The sequence below is a fragment of the Ovis aries genome, chromosome 1, assembly GCF_016772045.2.
Source record: "Ovis aries strain OAR_USU_Benz2616 breed Rambouillet chromosome 1, ARS-UI_Ramb_v3.0, whole genome shotgun sequence".
In the NCBI taxonomy this organism is placed as follows: Eukaryota; Metazoa; Chordata; class Mammalia; order Artiodactyla; family Bovidae; genus Ovis; species Ovis aries.
In genome coordinates, this window is record NC_056054.1 from 100,366,988 (window position 1) to 100,386,527 (window position 19,540).

The window sequence follows — 19,540 nt, forward strand, 5'->3', positions numbered from 1 at the left end:
CAGGTTCTACCACTCAGGGGTAGCTCTTTGCTTCACTGGGAGCTGTTGATTCTTGTGGATAAATGCATAATGTAATCTACTGCTGCCGGGGAAGGGACACCAAAGCCAGAACAGCCACCATGGTTGCTAGTTTTGAAGAGGAAGGGATGCCTTAGAACTGTCAGAATGGTAAGTCCTCTCAGATGCTGGGCCTTATCATTATTCTAAAAGCTTCAGCTGCTAAACGTATGTTAGCCAATGTCATCAGACCACAAAAGTGAAGTCTGTGAATTTACTTACCTCTGCTTTCTCCATGTATTGTTCTTTCTGATCTATCCCAGTTTCCATCACAACCATGTCCTCTCCCAGCCTTGGTGATGTATCAGGCTACTTTGTCATTTTACTTATTATTGCATATTGGCTGCGTAGCATATTTCTCATAGCTAATTATGCATCTTTCACCTGTTTCTCAACTCCTCTGTTCTCAGTAGATTATTATCTCCTTTTATTTCAGACAACATGCTCTCTCTTCTAAGGCAAACTGTTCCAGTTGTGCTTTTGATTACCTTTCACCTCTGGAATTTCTGCTGAATTACTTGTCCCTTCTTTACTTTGTAGCTTCCGATTGTTATTGATTTATTTATTTCTTCTTCCTGCAAGTATGATCAGGTACCTTCTTCTTGATAATACCTCTTGACTCTAATTGCCCTCTTTCTCATCATTTTTCTATAATTCTTTTTATTTATGTATGTATTTATTTAGCTACACCAGGCTTTATTTGTGGCACCTGGGATCTTCACTGTGCAGGCTTAGCTGCCCCACAGCCTGTGGGATCTTTCTTCCCCAACCAGGGATCGAAACTGTGGCCCACACATTGAAAGGTGGGTTCTTAGCCACTGGACCACCAATGGCTAAGGGGAAGTCCCTTTTCTTTAATTCTTGACAGAGTAGTCTAATCATACTCTTTCTGACTCCTTCCTATCACATAATCCTTAAATCTTAAAGCCTAGCATCCACTGCACCTTCTTAGTCACTAATGATCTTACAGAATTTGAGTATCATAAAGTAGCTTCCACCCAATCAATAGCTAGATCCAGGGGCTTTACAAAGGCTAGGTACTCAGTGCTCTCAGTATCATTTGACGCTCTTGGTAATGCCTACTGAAGCTCTTCTCCCTTGGATCTCATGTCAGCACACTATCCTAATACTCCTCTTACCTATCTGGCAACAACTTCTATATATCGTAATAGCCTCACTTCTGCCCACTCCAGAGTATGGGTATTCCCTTAGGCTCAATCCTTGGCTCTTTAACTATATTCTTTCACTTCAAGCTTTCATCTTCTTCGTGGCTCTAATTATTACCTCAACTTAGTTCCTCTCCAGTCTCAGTCTTTCCCATGAGATGACATACTGAATGTGTACATTTCTGCTGGACAGTTTCATTTACTCATTACTAATACTTAAAACTTATTAAACGTTTCAGCATTTTAGAGCCAAGAGGGTGACATGAGAGCGTGATTATTCAGTTGTGTCCTAACCTTTGCAACCCTACGGACTGTAGCCTGCCAGGCTCCTCTGCCCATGGGATTCTCCAGGCAAGAATACTGGAGTGAGTTCGCATTTCTTCCTCCAGAGGATCTTCCCAACCCAGGGACCAACCCATGTCTGCTGCATTGGCAGGCAGATTCTTTACCTCTGAACCATCAGAGAAGCCCCAAGAGGGTACCATTTGTAATTTTATAGATGAGGACACTTAGGTAGCTTGTGTAAGACAACATAATGTGTTATACAGGACTCTTGTTTTCCAGTCTGATGCTTTTTCTAGTGTTGACCAGTCAGTATTCTTCCTGTTCTGACTTTACAGCCTCTTTTTCTTCTGTTAATGCTGCCTATAGTACCATTATTTTTCTAGATAACTAAGTTTAAAATTTGGTGCTATTTAGTCACCAAATCCTTTTTATTCTATATTTGGAATGGCTCTTAAAATCTGTTTCTTCCTTTACATTCCATCACCACTTCTTTGGTCTAAACCTTGACTATAGCAATAGCTTCTCTTACCTCTAATCCCTTCTCACTTATAAACAGATTAATTTTCCTGAAACAATGCTTTGCATGTCATTTCCTATTCAATGGCTCTCTGATATTTTGAGAAGAAAGTCCAAAACATTTAGTCAAGCTCTCTGTTTCTCTCTGCTCCCATGCATGATCCCTCTGTTCCACACTGTTTTGTTGTTGCTTGCTCCCAGAAACTGTAAGCCTTTTTGCCTCTAAACTCTAGTTCATGCCACTCACCTTGCCCAGCCTTTCCACCCTCTGTTAACTAAGTCCTCTGCTTCTTTCAGTGACTAACTCAAGTCCTCTCAATTGTTTGCCCCATTAAACATGATCTATATGCTTAGGCTTTGGCCCTTTACTCCATCAAATGAAAGGAGGTATATAAACTGCCTAGTACATGGTTTGGTATCTAATACCCTGGTATAAGATTCTTAAAAATACTACTTTTCCTCTTCCTTTCTTTCAAAATATTTTTCCATGTTATCGCTTTTGATTCCCATGACAAATTATGTGTGATTGAAGGCACATATTAGTTCAGTTTTACAGATGGGGAAACAGACTGAGTTTTAATAAGTGGTCAGCAAAGCAAGATATACACTTTGTGGGCCATACATCTTGCTGCAACTACCCAGCTCTGTCATTGTAGCCCAACCAGTCATACCTAATATATAAACAAACAGCAGAACTGTTTTCCAATAAGCTTTTTTAAAATTTTTAATTTATTTACTTTTGGCTGTCTGGGTCTCTCGTTGATGTGAGCAGGCTTTCTCTAGTTGAGGCAAGTGGGGGTTGCTCTTCATTGCAGTACACAGCCTTCTCGCTGTGGTGGCTTCTCTTGTTGGGGAACACAGGCTCTAAGTGATCAGGCTCAGTAGTTGTGGCACATGGCCTTAGTTCCTCCAAGGCATGTGGAATCTTCCCAGACCAGGGATCGAACCCATGTTCCCTACATTGGCAGGCGGATTCTTAACCAGTTGACCACCAGGGAAGTCCCAATAAAGTTTACTTACAAAAACAAGAATGGGGCTGGATTTGACCTGTAGGCAGTACTTTGCAGACTACTGATTTAAGTGACTTGTTCAAGGTCATATGCCTGATGAGTATCAGAATTTTGATAGAATCCAGATCACCTGACTTCCAATCCAGTGTTTTTCTACTACAGTATCTTGCTGGCTATGTAATTTCTTTTTCTTTTTTTTTTGAGTTTTTTTTTAATTTTTATTTTTACTTTATTTTACAATACTGTATTGGTTTTGCCATACATTGACATGAATCCACCATGGGTGTACATGAGTTCCCAATCCTGAACCCCTCTCCCATCTCCCACCCTATATCATCTCTCTGGATCATCCCTGTGCTCCAGCCCCAGGCATCCTGTATCCTGTATCGAACATAGACTGGCGATTCATTTCTTACATGATAGCATACATGTTTCAATGCCATTCTCCCAAATCATCCCACCCTTTCCCTCTCCCTCAGAGTCCAAAAGTCCGTTCTATACATGTGTCTCTTTTGCTGCCTCACATACAGGGTTATCCTTAACATCTTTCTAAATTCCTTATATATGTGTTAGTATACTGTATTGGTGTTTTTCTTTCTGGCTTACATTCACTCTGGCTATATAATTTATTTTGCATTCATCGTACGCTACCTTGTTGTACTATTTATCTTTCTGGACACTTACTATGGTTTGGTAGTTCAAGAGGCAGTGGAGGAGCTTCCCAGGTGGTATAGTGGATAAGAATATGCCTGCCAATGCAAGGAACAAGGGTTTGATCCCTGGTCAGGGAAGTTGCCATATGCTGTAGAGCAGCTATGCCTTGCCTGCCACAAATACTGAAGCCTGAACACTCTAGGGCCGGAAAGCTACAACTAATGAGCCCTTGTGCCGCAACTACTGAAGCTCATGCTCCTAGAGCCTGTGCTCTGCATCAGGGGAGGCCACTGCAATGAGAAGCCCAAGCACCACAATGAAGAGTAACCCCTGCTCACTGCAACTAGAGAAAACCTACATGCAGGAACAAAGACATAGCGCAATCGTGAACATGATGTGAAAGTTGTTCAGTTCAGTTCAGTTCAGTTCAGTCGCTCAGTCGCATGCCAGGCCTCCCTGTCCATCACCAACTCCCGGAGTTCACTCAAACGCATGTCCATCGAGTCGTCCCCTTCTCCTCCTGCCCCCAATCCCTCCCAGCATCAGGGTCTTTTCCAGTGAGTCAACTCTTCGCATGAGATGGCCAAAGTATTGGAGTTTCAGCTTTAGCATCAGTCCTTCCAAAGAACACCCAGGACTGATCTCTTTTAGGATGGACTGGTTGGATCTCCTTGCAGTCCAGGGGACTCTCAAGAGTCTTCTCCAACACCACAGTTCAAAAGCATCAATTCTTTGGCGCTCAGCTTTCTTCACAGTCCAATTCTCACATCCATACATGACCACTGGGAAAACCATAGCCTTGACTAGACAGACCTTTGTTGGCAAAGTAATATCTCTCCTTTTTAATAACTTTCCTTCCAAGGAGTAAGCGTCTTTTAATTTCATGGCTACAATCACCATCTGCAGTGATTTTGGAGCCCCCCAGAATAAAGTCTGACGCTATTTCCCCATCTATTTCCCATGAAGTGATGGGGCCAGATGCCAAGATCTTAGTTTTCTGAATGTTGAGCTTATAGTCGCTCAGTCGTGTCCAACTCAGGGAATTCTCTAGGCCAGAATACTGGAGTGGGTAGCCTTTCCCTTCTACAGAGGATCTTCCCAACCCAGGAATGGAACTGAGGTCTGGATTGCAGGTGGATTCTTTACCAACTGAGCTATCAGGGAAGCCAACCAAAAATAAGTAAATAAATGAGGTAGTGGAATGACACAAAGTAGGTACTCCATAAAAGTTTGTTGATAAGCATAATCATATCCCAGACTAACTCTATTTTGGTTACTTTGAACCTGGCTTATTCTAAGGCAGGCTTCAGTTTTTGTGTGAGTCCTATTAGGATAACTGACATGGATGCATCTGTCTCTGCGTATGTTCCTGCGTGTTTCAGGGGAGTTACCCAAAGAATGGTATTGCACAAGTCCCCAGTTGACATGCTTTCTTCTTCTGAGCCTTTCTCTACTGTTTTCCAGTAGCCATATCCAGTGAATCTGAACTTATATGAATACCCATAAAATAAGATATATGTAGACATGACATATGAATAAAAGGAAAGCTGATTCCACAATGAGGAAAAAGTTAAAAAAATTTTTTCTACTAAGTCTCACTAGGAGACAAATGGGATAGAAGCTGGCATAAAAGAGTCTTTGATTCTAAATCCTTTAGATGAGTTTTCCGATTCTTTAGTGATTCTATTTTATTTAGTGAAATGTCTAGGGAGATAGTGATACAGGAAACTGATAGTATGTTATTTAATTTCTTGCCCTTAGTTCTTTGGGTGTAAAACTTTTCCATCCGCAGTTTGCTACGTTGTGTCCTATTCTTTTGTGACCACACCCAACCCCTGCCCCCATGGACTGTAGGTAGTAGTAATGCGCCAGGCTCCTCTGTCCATGGAATTTCCCAGTAAAGGATACATACTGCAGTGGGTTGCCATTTCCTTCTCCAGAGGATCTTCCCCACCCCAGGATCGAATTCGGGTCTCCTGCATTGGCAGGTGGATTCTTTACCACTGAGAAACCATGGAAGCCCCTTCCACCCTGAGAGCAGCTCTCAAAGAATCTGTGCCCTTTGTGAAAACGGGAACCATGCTCAGGAAGCTTCGTCTATTTCTCTCATTTTCCGTCCAGAAAAAGAAATAGATTAAATATCTATTTAAGGTTTAATAGGATTACAGCAGAGATTGGCACAACATTTTAAATCAACTCTACTTCAACTGGAAGGGGAAAAAAAGATTTAATAGGATTAAAGAGTACAGAATCGGGCTGACCTCAGAGGCCAAAGGACCGTGACTCCGAGAGAAAGTGAAGAATCTGATGCTGGGAGGGATTGGGGGCGGGAGGAGAAGGGGACGACAGAGGTTGAGATGGCTGGATGGCATCACTGACTCGATGGACGTGAGTCTGAGTGAATTCCGGGAGATGGTGATGGACAGGGAATGGCACCCCACTCCTGTACTCTTGCCTGGAAAATCCCATGGACTGAGGAGCCTGGTAGGCTGCAGTCCATGGGGTCGCTGAGTCAGACACGACTGAGCGACTTCACTTTCACTTTTCCCTTTCATGCACTGGAGAAGGAAATGGCAACCCACTCCAGTGGTCTTGCCTGGAGAATCCCAGGGACGGGGGAGCCTGGTGGGCTGCCATCTATGGGGTCGCACAGAGTCGGACACGACTTAAGCGACTTAGCAGCAGCAGTAGCAGCAGCAGCAGGGAGGCCTGGTATGCTGCGATTCATGGAGTCGCAAAGAGTCGGAGACGACTGAGCAACTGAACTGAACTGAACTGAAGGCAACAAGTACTTTGCTTTGTCAGCTGTAGAGTGCAGGCCCGGGGGTTGGCAGTGGCTGAGGGAACCGAAAATCCCCCTACCCCAGCCAGAAGGTTGCCATGGTTTCTACGTAGCGTCTCTTCCTTTTCGGCTTCGTTGTCCCCATGCAATGACGCAACTTCCGCTTCCTGTTGGGGCGGGCTTCCAGTTGGCTGAGTGCTAAGGGGTGAGGGGCTCCTACTGGGAGGTGAAAGTAAGGCGGTTGTGGCGGGAGGGAGAGATTTAGCGCGGTTGCCCCCTTTCCTAAGCACAGAGAGACTGTGCCCAACTCCCGTCCCAAACCATCCTGGGAACTTTTGCGGTAATTAGGAGGGGGAGGGGGCGCCCGCGGCGCGTCCTAGTTCTTCCGTGCCCGGCCAAATAAATCTCCATCGGTACACCCTGCTACTGTCTCGTTTCTTCCCTGTGGCAGGGTTTGTATTGGCAAAGAGAGCGGGGGTATCTTGATAAAGAGTCACGTGTACCTTCCAGGATATGAGGTCTTGCACGTGTCCCAGTCTCCTGTTCTGAGCCCGTTGCATTTCCAGACCCTAAATAAGCCACGCGGTTCTGTATTCTACTGTGTTTCTTTCTTAGCTGGTCTCTATACTTAACTACCCCTTTCTCCATCGTACTTTAGGTCCTGCAGATTGAAGACTTAAATCCAAGGTCATGGCAAAACATCTGAAGTTCATTGCCAGGACTGTGATGGTACAAGAAGGGAACGTGGAAGGTGCATACAGGACTCTAAACAGGTAACTGGTTGGGAACCAGAATCACGACTAGGCCAACTCTCTTGAGAAGTGGGGTGGTTATTCTATCCCTCCCTCTGTCATTTGCTGTTGATCAGTCGCTCAGTCGTGCCTGACTCTTTGCCACCCCATGGACTGCAGCATGCCAGGCTTCCCTGTCCTTCACTGTCTCTTGGAGTTTGCTCAAACTCAAACTCATGTCCATTGATTCGGTGATGCCATCCAACCATTTCATTCTCTGTCACCCCTTTCTCCTCCTACTCTCAGTCTTCGCAACATCAGTGGGAAGTATTGGAGTGGCCAAAGTATTGGAGCTTCAGCTTCAGCATCAGTCCTTCCAATGAATATTCAGGGTTGATTTCCTTTAGGATTGACTGGTTCGATCTCCTTGCTGTCCATGGGACACTCAAGAGTCTTCTCCAGTAGAATTCAAAAGCATCAGTTCTTCAGTGATCAACCTTCTTTATGGCCCAACTCTCACATCCTTACATGACTACTGGAAATACCATAGCTTTGACTATTTGGACCTTTGATGGCAAAGTGAGGTTGTTTATAACCAGTGCCAGCCCAGATGTTCACAGTCTTGGAACTTCTCAGTCCCTCAGTTTACTGTCTTAAAAATAAAGTTCTTCCCCAATCCTAACAGTGTGAGGCATATTCATCCACAATCATTCCTTTGATGATGAACCTGAATTCTCCAAGACTTTAGGAAAGAGCCCAAAGGGAAAACCAAGTTATAAAATTGCTAGTGAGCAGGAATATAGTACATGATACATGGAAAGCTGAGCGAGAGATTGGTGTGGGACAAGGCTAATGGAAAAGGTGAACTCAGGTTTGGGATCATAAAGGAGCAAGCAAGTGATGGAAAACTGAAACAGGTTCAGAAAATAGGTTACAACGTAAGCAAAAACATGAAAATAAACTAGCTGAAGTGGAGGAGCTGTATTGAAAGGTTTTGAATGCTAAGTGAAGTCGCTCAGTCGTGTCCGACTCTTTGTGACCCCATGGACTGTAGCCTATCAGGCTTCTCCGTCCATGGGATTTTCCAGGCAAGAGTGCTGGAGTGGATTGCCATTTCCTTCTCCAGGGGATCTTCCCGACCTAGGTTGATCCCTAATAAAGTTATGTTTTCTAAAGAAAATAGTTCACTAATCTCTTATCACTAGTTTTAAGGATTTTGACTTTCATTTATCATTTTCTCTCCCCAGTGAAGCAGAGTTTAGAGAAACAAAAGCTTATTGAATTGAATTATATGAAAGAGATAATACATGAGCTGATCTTCTGCCTTAAGGCCACTAACGTGGTTGCTTTATTAAAGAAGTAAGAGAAGCTTGGGAAGATTAAGTTATATTCCTTGGGTTACAATTATTGAATGGTTGAAAGGAGTATAAAACACACACATTTTTCCAGTGCAGTTTTCTTTGCTCCATGTTATAGATTACTTACTAACTTCTGTGGAAATGGGGAGACCTATGGCAGTCATTCTCCAGTTAAGAATTCTTATATGATTAGGTTTAAATGTAGATGGGGTTCTTGGGGACTGAGAAGATAAATGAAAGAGAACCTACTTCTTAGTGAAGCAGAGAGTTTTCAGTGTGGAGGGCGGAAGACCATAGTAGATGAGGACAAAGATGCTGTCAGAAGCTGTGTGACTGAGAAGCAGTTGCAGGCTCAAGATGATTTGTATGTCTTTTAAAAGAGTCAGCGTCTTTACCTCTTATGGTGTCTGAGCATGCCAGTCATATCCTTGAGTAGAAGGTATTCCTGCTGTACTTTCACTTAAGTTGAAAGGATAACAGGGCAAGTAAGATAATCCTATTTCATGTTTCTCTATAACTGCTCATTCTAGACTCTTCTATTTCAGATCTTTAAGTGGCATGTCTGTAGGAGGGTTGAGATGTCTAATGATCTCTGCTCTTACACTGGAAGCACTAAGTGAATATCTTTACAGATTCTGTAGCTAATTAGCTAGTGAGATGAAATGATGAATTTGGGGAAGGAAAGTCTTCCAGATTACCTCACCCTTTTTCTGACTTCTTCCTATAAGTTTTTCTCTGTATGGTTTATTTTGGTGAATTTAGATAGGTTTTATTGTTGTTGTTCAGTCAGTAAACCGTGTCTCTCTCTTTGCAACTCCGTGGACTGTTAACACACCAGGCTTCCCTGTCCTTCACTATATCCTGGAGTTTGCTCAAATTCTTAACCATTGAGTCAATGATGCTATCTAACCATCTTATCCTCTGCTGCCCTCTTCTTTTGCCTTCAAGTCTTTCCTAGTATCAGGGTCTTTTCCAGTGGGTCAGTTCTTCACATCAGGTAACCAAAGTATTGGAGCTTTAGCATCAATACTTCCAATGAATAGTTAGGGTTGATCTCCTTTAGGATTGACTGGTTTAATCTGCTTGGTTTCCAAAGGACTCTCAAGAGTCTTCTCCTGCACCACAGTTCAAAAACATCAATTCTTAAGCACTCTGTCTTCCTTATCCAATTCTCACATTTGTACATGACCACTGGAAAAACCATGGCTTTGACTAGTCAGACTTTTGTTGGCAAAGTGATATCTTTGCTTTTTAATACCTGTCTAGGTTTGTCATCGGAGAAGGCAATGGCACCCCACTCCAGTACTCTTGCCTGGAAAATCCCATGGATGGAGGAGCCTGGTGGGCTGCAGTCCATGGGGTCGCTAAGAGTCGGACACGACTGAAGCGACTTAGCAGCAGCAGCGGCAGCAGCAAGTTTGTCATAGCTTTCCTTCCAAGGGGCAGGCATCTTAATTTCATGGCTGCAGTCACCATCCACAATGATTTTGGAGCCTAAGAAAATAAAATCTGTCACTGCTTCCATATTTTTCCTCTTCTGTTTACCATGAAGTGATGGGACCAGATGCCATGATCTTAGATTTTTGAGTGTTGCGTTTTAAGCCAACTTTTTCAGTCCCTTCTTTCACCTTCATCAAAAGGCTCTTTAGTTCTTCACTTTCTCCCATTAGAGTGGTGTTATCTGCATATCTGAGGTTGTTGATATTTCTCCTGGCAGTCTTGATTCCAGCTAGTGTTTCATCTAGCCTGGCATTTTGTGTGATGTACTCTGCATATAAGTTAAATAAACAGGGTGACAGTATACAGCCTTGTACTGCTTTCCCAATTTTGAACCAGCCAGTTGTTAAGGCTCTAATTGTTGCCTCTTGACCCCGAATACAGGTTTCTCACAAGACAGTTAAGATGGTCTGGTATTCCCATCTCTTTAAGAATTTTCCACAGTTCATTATGATCCACACAGACAAAGGCTTTAGCATACATAGTCAATGAAGCAGAAGTAGATGCTTTTCTGGAATTCCTTTGGTTTCTCTCTGATTCAGCAAATGTTGGCAGTTTGATCTCTGGTTCCTTTGCCTCTTCAAAACCCAGCTTGTATATCTGGAAGTTCCTGGTTCATGTACTGCTGGAGCCTAGCTTGAAGGATTTTGAGCATTACCTTGCTAGCATATTAAATTGTACAGTAGTTTGAACATACTTTGGCATTGCCCTTCTTTGGGATTGGAATGAAAACCAACCTTTTCCAGTCCTGTGACCACTGCTGCCTTTTCCAAATTTGCTGACATTGAGTACAGCACTTTAACAGCATCACCTTTTAGGATTTTAAATAGCTCAGCTGGAATTCCATCACCTCCACTAGCTTTGTATGTAGTAATGCTTCCTAAGGCCCTCCTGAAGGAGGAAATGGCAACCCTCTCCAGTATTTTACTCCTTTAGCTGCCTTTTCTGTATGTCTCTCTTAAATTCCGGCTTCTCTTTATTTTTCTCATATTTTTGATAATAAGTTGCATGTTCTGCAGTTTAATTACAGCAGTAGGTATGACAGCAAATGAGAAGAAAGGAAGGTGGTTAAAGCTTTAGCATGTTTAGAGCACAAATATAGTCTTACAAAGGAAATAGCCTATGTGTCTGCCCAGTGAGATCGCCACAGAACGCTTGTTATATAACCAAGGGCCCTCATTGGTGCCCTGAGATGAAGAGATGGAGAATGAGGGTTGCTAGGAAGCCCTGCATGATTGGCTGGCCCCCAAGTAAGGAAAGTCAAGTACTCTGGAAGTGTGCCCAGTTGACCCCTTTTATTCCTGGTAGGAGAGCTTCTGGGCCCATTGAGTCGTCCTGTGTACACACTGGTCCTGACAGGCTGGCTACAGTGACGTGTGTCTGCCACCCTCAGATTCCCCCAGCTAGGGCAGCTTAGCTCCTTTTACATAATCTGTTGAATTTCACTGAAACTGGCAGCTGCCTGTCCTGCAGTGTTATGTTGCCAGGCACCCAAACTCCAGGCTGATCTGTTTACTGTGAGCCTCTTGGTCTGCTAGTCCTTGAACTACCTGTGGAAGCAGAAGCATCATTACTTCTATTTACTTCATGAGTTCTACAAAGCTCTTCCTACATCCTTGTTTATTAGAAATAAGTAGATGCCTCTACTCTAGGGATTCTGAAACATTTGAGGATAATATGTGCTATTTTCAGGATAACTAGAAAGTGCAGGGTGAGGAAGGATATCCTCACCTGGCACCTTGGAATTTATTTGATATGTGTTTTGGAAATAGAACCATCCAAGGAATACCATTTAGCAACCTCATCATTATGTTAGGGGGCGCTGATCTTTTCATTTTTTTGCCCCTTCCTCTATTCTTATATTCCTTTGATACTTTTGTCTTGTTTTTCTTTTTTGCCTGACCACACAGGCATTTACTTGATAAGATGATCACTTTTGTCTGTTTCAGAACCCTTTCGAAACTCCAGTAGGATACCTGAGTCTGTTTCTCAACTCTTCCTTTTGCAGTTCTCTTTCATAGTACTTTTAAACTGTCCTTGTCATTCCAGTAGGCTCCTCTTCCTAGGTGAAGTCATATCTAGGGTCTCTGTTCTTTTCACCTGAAAGTGTAGTGTTACTCACTTAGTTGTGACCAACTCTTTGTGACCCCATGGACTGCAGCCTGCCAGGCTCCTCTGTCCATGAGATTTCCCAGGCAAGAATATAGTGGGTTGCTATTTTCTTCTCCAGAGTATCTTCCCACACCAGGGATTGAACCCGCATCTCCTGCATTGATGAGTGGATTCTTTACCACTGAGCCACCAGGGAAGCCCAAACAAAGCTTAGACAGAAGTAAATAGTTGTTTGGATCAACGCCTTTCCCTTAGTGTGCCATGTCTTCTTCGCTTGCATCTTTTTACTCTAATTAAGGAGTCTGGCTCAGCTTTTTTCCTCTTTTATTTTCTCCTTGCCTGTAGGCACTGCAGTAATTTGTCTTTTGAACCTCTGTGGTTTTTATTGGAGAAGCAGAGTGCTGTTATAAAGAACTGCACTGAAGACCTGAATTCTACTTCTAGTTCCATTTCGTGATCTTGGGCAGGTCAGCCTCACTGAACTTCAGTTTTCTAAACTGTAAAGAGATGCTGGGGACTTCCCTGGTGATCCAGTGGTAAGATCTCGAACGCAGCACAGTGCAGCCAAGAAAAAAAAGATGGTGTTACCTGCTTAATCACTTTCATAGAATTATGATTAGGATCATGGATGTGAAAATGCTATCTAAACTCTAACGTGCCATTTTAGTAAAGGTAGTGTTGTGGCCTTCTGAGCTAATACTCCCAAGAACTGTGTCTGTTACAAAGTAACTTAATCTCTTGAGCTGTGGACATTTGTCAGTCACCTAGAGCAGCACTCCCCGACCTGTTTGGCCCCAGGGGCCAGTTTCACCGGGGACTGGGATGGGGGATGGGTCAGGCGGTAATTCAAGCAATGAGGAATAGCAGATGAAGCTTTGCCTGCTCATCCACTGCTCATCTGCTTTGCGGCCCGGTTTCCTAACAGGCTTTGGACTGGACCAGGGGTTGAGGACCCCTGACCTAGAGGATTCATTTTTGTCATACATTTACTGATATTTGCTCTTTGCCGGTATTGTATTAAATGCAAAAATGAAAGACTTAATCTGTAACCTTAGAAAGCACACAGCCCAGTAAGGGAGATTTTAAAAATTAAACCAAACATGTCCAAATACACTGTCTGATCAGTGTTTTAACAGTGTACTGTGGCATTGGTTCTCCCTGGACCATCAGCTACAACATCACCTGGGAGCTTGTTAGAAATGCAAATTCTTAGGCTCCACCTTAGACCTGTATGAAGTCAAAAACTGGAGGTGACACAGCGATCTGCAGGTTTTTTAATTTTTAAAAATTATTTATTTGGGGCTGCACTGGGTGTTTGTTGCTGCATGTGGGCTTTCTCTAGTGGCTGCATGTGGGGGCCACTCCCTAGGTGCGGTGCACAGCTTCTCGTTGTTGTGACTTACCTTGTTGTATAGCGTGGGCTCTAGGACTTGCAGGCTTCAGTAGTTGTGGCTCACAGGCTTAGTTTCCCCGCTTCCCAGACCAGGGATCGAACCCCATATCCCCTGCATTGGCAGGCAGATTCTTAGCCACTGGACCATCAGGAAAGTCCCAGCAATCTGTGTTTTAACAAGTTTTCTAGGTGGCTATTGCGTGAGTCTCAGACTTTAGTTTGAGAACCACTGTGCTTTGGGAACAGAGGGAAGGCATGATTAATTTCTCCTGTATCAGTTTACAAATGTTATTACCCATTGGTTTGGGCCTTTGAAGAATAAATAGCATCTTATACAACAGAAAAAGAAAGGAATAGGGTTTCCCTGGTGGTCCAGTGGTTAGGTGTCTGCCTTGCAATGCAGGGGACACAGATTTGATCCCTGGTCTGGGAGGATCCCACATGCCTCGGGGCAACTGAGCCCACGCGTCACAACTGTTGAGCCCACATGCCTTCGAGCCCTAGAGCCTGTACTTCACGACGAGAGAAGCCACTGCAATGAGAAACCCACACGCTAAGGCTAGAGTGGCCCCTGCTTTCCACAACCAGAGAAAGCCTGAGCACAGCAACGAAGTTGCTTTTTAAGTTTTTTTAAAAAGGAATCTTTCTAAAGAGAATTGTGGACAAATGTAAAAAATAGATATGTAATGTGTTTGGAGTAAACACATAGTTCAGTGTGACTAGACAGGCTTTTTAGGGCAAGTTTATATTAAAGATAAAGCTAGAGAGAAAGGGAGGATGAAGCTCAGTTGTTTTGGGCTTTGAGCTTAGACTGCTGCTGCTGCTAAATCACGTCAGTCATGTCTGACTCTGTGCGACCCCATAGACGGCAGCCTACAAGGCTCCGCCATCCCTGGGATTCACCAGGCAAGAACACTGGAGTGGGTTGCCATTTCCTTCTCCAATGCATGGAAGTGAAGAGTGAAAGTGAAGTCGCTGTCATGTCTGACTCAGCGACCCCATGGACTGTAGCCTACCAAGCTCCTCTGTCCATGGGATTTTCCAGGCAAGAGTATTGGAGTGGGTGCCATTGCCTTCTCCAGAGCTTAGATTAGTGGTTTCCAGATGTGCACTTTGCAATTACTAGGGGAACTTAACAAACCCTGCTCATGTCCCTCCCTACTTGTAATTTAATTGGCCTGGAGTGTGGCCTAGGGTTTGGAATTTTTAAAAGATCCCCAGGTGATACTAATGTGCAAACAAGTGGGAACCACTGGGTTAGACTGTTTTGTTTATTGGGAACAATTTTTCTTTTTTTAACATCAGAGTGACATGCTCTGATTTGTTTTAGGACAATAATTGGTGTAGGGAAAGAGAATGGAAATAGGGCAACCTGTTTATCCTTCACAATTCAAATAAAGTGTCCTTTAGGAAGCTTTCATAACCACCTTATCCTCAAGTCCTCTCCTGTGGGCTTCTATAACAATATTTCCCTTATCTTTGCATCTGTCACACTGTATTGTAATTCTTCTGTCTTTACGAGACCACAAGGGTAGGAAACCATATCGAAGTTTGTTTTCTATCCTCAGCATTTAATGCAGTGTCTGGTATAGAGTTGATATTTCATAAATACTTGTTGATTAAATCACCAGTTAGGTGATTATTTCAGTACAGGTATAAGATAAGGATCATAATTAGAGCTGTAGCCATAGGAAAAGAGAGAAGGAAGAGGTCTAAGAACTATTTCAGGTTATAGAATTTATAAGATACTCTAAATGTGGGTGTAGCAAGAAAAGAAGTCCTAGTCCAGGAACATGAGATTTTAGCTTGAGTAACTGGTAATGCCATTAACAGAGAAAGTATAGAGGAGGAAGAATGAATTTTAGTTGGAGATAATAAGTTTGTTTTTTGTGAGGTTTAAGGCAATTGGAAGCATCGGCCTAGCTCTTAAGACTGGAACTAGAGATAATGATTTAAGAGTCAGCAGTGTCTGGGTCAGTTCTCAAGTGTGTCTTTACATTAGAATTACCTGTGGGGTCTTTTAAAATATACCCAGTATATAACCCCACTATAGATCAATTAAATCAGAATCTCTGAGGAATGGGACCGAGGTGTGAATACTTTTTAAAGGCTCTTAAGGAGATGCTTCTGTTGTGCAGCAGGGTTGAGGTCCATGTTATAGTTAAAGGGAATCATGTAGAACCGAAAAGGAGGAAATTTACAGTCAGAATCTGGAGCGATATCAACATTTAAGGGTAAGTTGAGGAAGAAAGCCAGCATTGGAGACCCTCTGTAGGCAAAGGTATTGAGTCTTTGGTGCCCTCCTTTTCTACTGTACAGCTCTAGTGTTGGATCCACTTCTGGGCATGACTATGTTTTCAATAGAACCCAAATTATCTGCTCCTTCCACCTCTGGGAGTTTGAGGCAGTTCCCTTGCGTCCCATCTCCCTCCCATTAAAACCTAGACAAACTGATCTTACAAATCAGCAGGAGTCTAAAAGATCCCAAAGGACAGTGGTGCCCATGTCTATTCACATTTGTCATGTACCCAAAGCTCAAATCTTTTCAAGCTCATGTTCAATCTATTATTGTTCCCTTGGGCTTCTGGTATAATATAGCAGCAATACATAGGGTTTCCCACCTAGTAGGAGTAGGTAGTTTCTCTTATTTTTATTTCCTGCTTCTTCTGTCTCCCCTCTAATTATGTGCTTAGTTGTTCAGTCGTGTCTGACTCTGTGTGACCCCATGGACTACAACCCGCAGGCTCCTCTGTGCATGGGAATTCTCCAGCTGAGAATACTGGAGTGGGTTGCCATGCCCTCCTCCAGGGGATATTCCCAACCCAGGGATCGAACCAAGGTCTCCTGCATTGCAGGCAGATTCTTTACCGACTTAGCCATCTCCAATTGTGTTTCTGACTGACTTTTTACATGTAATGAAAGGAAAGAGTAGCCAGGAATGGGGTCATGTAAACAATGCAAGATTGGAGGGCAGCAGCAGCAGGTGCCTCCAGACTTCTCAGGACCAGCTGATGATGGGTTGAGAGGGAGAGACAAATTGCAGATTGGAGCCAGAGCTCTCAGGAGCCTCAGGATAAGGTAAGTAATAGAATAAGCCCCTGTGTCTTCTTGGCTCAGTGAGAGAACAAAGAGGTGATTTTGAGGTATGCATGTTATGAATCCAGCAAGAGGAACTGTTGAAGTAGTTAGGTGGGCAGGAAAAAAACCAAACTGAGCTAAATGAAGATGAATAAAATACACTTTCTGCCTTCAAGGATTTTCAGTCTAAGGGGGGAGACATCTATTAGACAACTAACAGAATGGCAGAATGAAATAATCTCTAAATAGGTGTTCAGCAAAGCAAATTATCTTCTCTCTAAGATGAGAAAGGTTTGTGGAGAGATGGTATCTGGATTTGGCATCAGAAAGATGTGGAAAATCTCCCAAGGGGAAAAAAAATGTGGAAAACCTCGAAGGCTGGCAGTTTGGAGTTGTGGATGGCATTCTAGGCTGAAGAAGCAGCCTTGAGTTAAAGACCTGGTATTAAAAAAAAAATAGCTCCTATGAACACTTAAAAAAAAAGACTCAGTATTCATGTGTTCAGGGAGTAGTCAGATGTGTGGTTGGAGCATGTGGTACATGGGAAAAACATGGTTGAGGCTCTTATTTTGAAGCTTCTATCTGTATCACTGCTGTGATAAGGGCCTCTTCTTTCCCTGTATGAAGTAGGCCCAGAGATTTCTCAAATGTTCATAATTGAGCTGCATCAGCTCTTAAACACAGTAGGGGTGGAACTACATTCTCCTCTTAAGGACCAGGTAGGAATCACCTCTAATTATTTTTTTGTCCTACTGCAAATGACTTGTCCCATTTGAAGATTCTGAAATGGTTGAGACCATTGGTTGAGACCCCCCCTTGCCACTGCCATCTCTCTCAGGTGTGTTGTGGTAGGAAACAAAAATGGTTGAGAACATGATAATGATGATAAACTCCCCAAGAACAAGGACTGTATAATTAATTGCCTTTTTGTTTTCCCACATATTACTATCTGGGGCCTGGCCTGTATATGTAGGCAGTGAATGCTGGATTGTCACCATTGCACTCATTTTTAGAGATACCAATTGTTTGGTCAGTTGACTTCTGATCATTGTGAAACTGGAAAAGAATAACAATGAGCCCAAGCCTCTAACTTCATTGCGTGTCCTTATACAGAATCCTTACCATGGATGGGCTCATTGAGGACATAAAGCGACGGCGGTATTATGAGAAGCCTTGCCGTCGGCGACAGAGGGAAAGCTATGAAACCTGCCGGCGGATCTACAACATGGAAATGGCTCGCAAGATCAACTTCTTGATGCGAAAGAATCGGGCGGATCCGTGGCAGGGCTGCTGAGGCCTGTGGTTAGGAGGCCCAGTATGAAAACCCTTATCAGTTGTCTGTACCTCTTTTCTCCTCCAATCCCATTTACCTTTCTTAAAATAAACTCAATCACATATATACAAGAAGCAATTCCACTAGTCAGCAGTGGATACTCTCTTTCATTAAGTCAAAAGACAAACTGAGTCAAAAAGTAGTCTAGGGATAGAATGTTGGTTGCCAAGGGCTGGTTTGACAGGAGGGGGATGGGAAATTATTGTTTAATGAGTGTGAGTTTCAGTTTGGGAAGATGAAAAGGTCTGGAGATGGATGATGGTGGAACTTGCACAACAATGTGAATGTATTTAATCCCATGGAATTGTACGCTTAAATGGTCAATTATGGTAAATTTTATGTTTTGTATATTTTACTGTAATTTTTTAAAAAGCAGTCTGAGGTGGGAAATTTTTCTCAAATGTAGTAGAGTATATCTCCCATGTTCTAACTAATTTTTATGAAACTCAAAGCAAGATCTTATGACTGGAAAAGGATCTAGTCCTCTTTACTGAACTGCCTTCCAACTGTTGGCAGGCAGTTCAGTAGAGGGAGAGGAGGCATGAATGTGTTTGAGGAAGTTCCACTTCTGAAACACCCATCAGCCAGAGGAGTAGAGAGCTGAAACCCTTCCCCAGAAGAATCTTTAAGACAGTCTTAACATTTACCCCTGTTTTGTCGTTTCTTTAGTTTTCCTAAAGGAAGCTAATGGAGGGTTGGTAGAAATGAAAGCAGTAGATGGATGGTAGGAAAGAAGGAATGGGGGAGTGTTAAGAGAAAGCCAGAAAAACCTACAGTGGTGGTTCTCAAAATGCGATCTTCAGATCAGCAGCATCACCTGAAAAATAGCTTGAAATTTTAAGTTTTAGACCTACTTTAGACCTTCTGAATTGGAAATTGAGGTTGGAGCCCAGCAGTCTATTTTAACAAGCCCTGCAGGTGATTCTGATAATATTTGAGAATCATTGCCCTATAGTACTCAAAAGAGATTCCAGGTGGAGGTTCTGACTGCCACCCCTCCCTCTCCTCAGCAGGCATTTCCAGGTGAGAGCTGGGGCAGCTGACCACTATCGGAAGACCAGCTGCTCTGCTTCCTCTCCTGTTGTGTTTTTTCTGACCTTGGTCCCCTGACAGTCATGCCTGCTAGTACAAAGACAGTTAGTGCCAACCCCCGTAGAATGCAAAGGGTAGTCACCTCTCCTGACCCTGACTGGAGCCCTCTCAGCATTAAAAAGTTAAGTAAAGAGCAAACTGCCTCACCTCCTACCTCTCCACATCACTAGTGCTCAAACATTGCCCCCTTGTGGTACAGCAGCATGACTTCAGATTTCTTCTGGTTTTAATTGTCTCAGTGTTTTTTCTCGTTTTCACGATAACCATATTTATTGATTAAATATGTCATGAAACGGTTTTATACAATCTCATTTTCATAAGAAATATTTATACTTCTGAATCTGATTGAACCTTTCAGTCTCTGAATTTTGTCTTCAGTACATCACTTTTGAATGATTTTGAGCCATGGCATGGTATCGTCTGCCAATTGCTGTTGCTAAAGAATAAAGACCTGGCTTCTGCCAAAATGAAAGATA

General features: G+C 43.1%; 1 protein-coding gene across 4 annotated transcripts; it reads left to right on the forward strand.

The window, feature by feature from the left end:
* The first annotated feature begins 87 nt into the window (after positions 1-87).
* Positions 88-19,540, forward strand: MRPS21 (mitochondrial ribosomal protein S21). Of its 4 annotated transcripts, none has more exons than XM_004002448.5 (3): positions 88-168; positions 7,129-7,243; positions 17,753-19,540. In XM_004002448.5, the coding sequence occupies exons 2-3, from the start codon at positions 7,161-7,163 to the stop codon at positions 17,931-17,933; spliced, it is 264 nt and encodes an 87-aa protein (XP_004002497.1). In that variant the 5' UTR covers positions 88-168; positions 7,129-7,160; the 3' UTR covers positions 17,934-19,540. The 4 variants fall into 4 exon arrangements, with proteins under 4 accessions (XP_004002497.1, XP_004002495.1, XP_012035873.1 ...); XM_004002446.5 differs by lacking the exon at positions 88-168 and adding an exon at positions 6,635-6,675; XM_012180483.4 differs by lacking the exon at positions 88-168 and adding an exon at positions 6,643-6,810.

What these genes read in the sequence shown, in the direction of transcription:
- MRPS21 (XM_004002448.5), top strand. Translation starts at nt 7,161, where the DNA reads ATGGCAAAACATCTGAAGTTCATTGCCAGGACTGTGATGGTACAAGAA. An exon ending in GCATACAGGACTCTAAACAG is followed by an intron (nt 7,244 to 17,752) that starts GTAACTGGTTGG and finishes GTCCTTATACAG; the next exon opens with AATCCTTACCATGGATGGGC.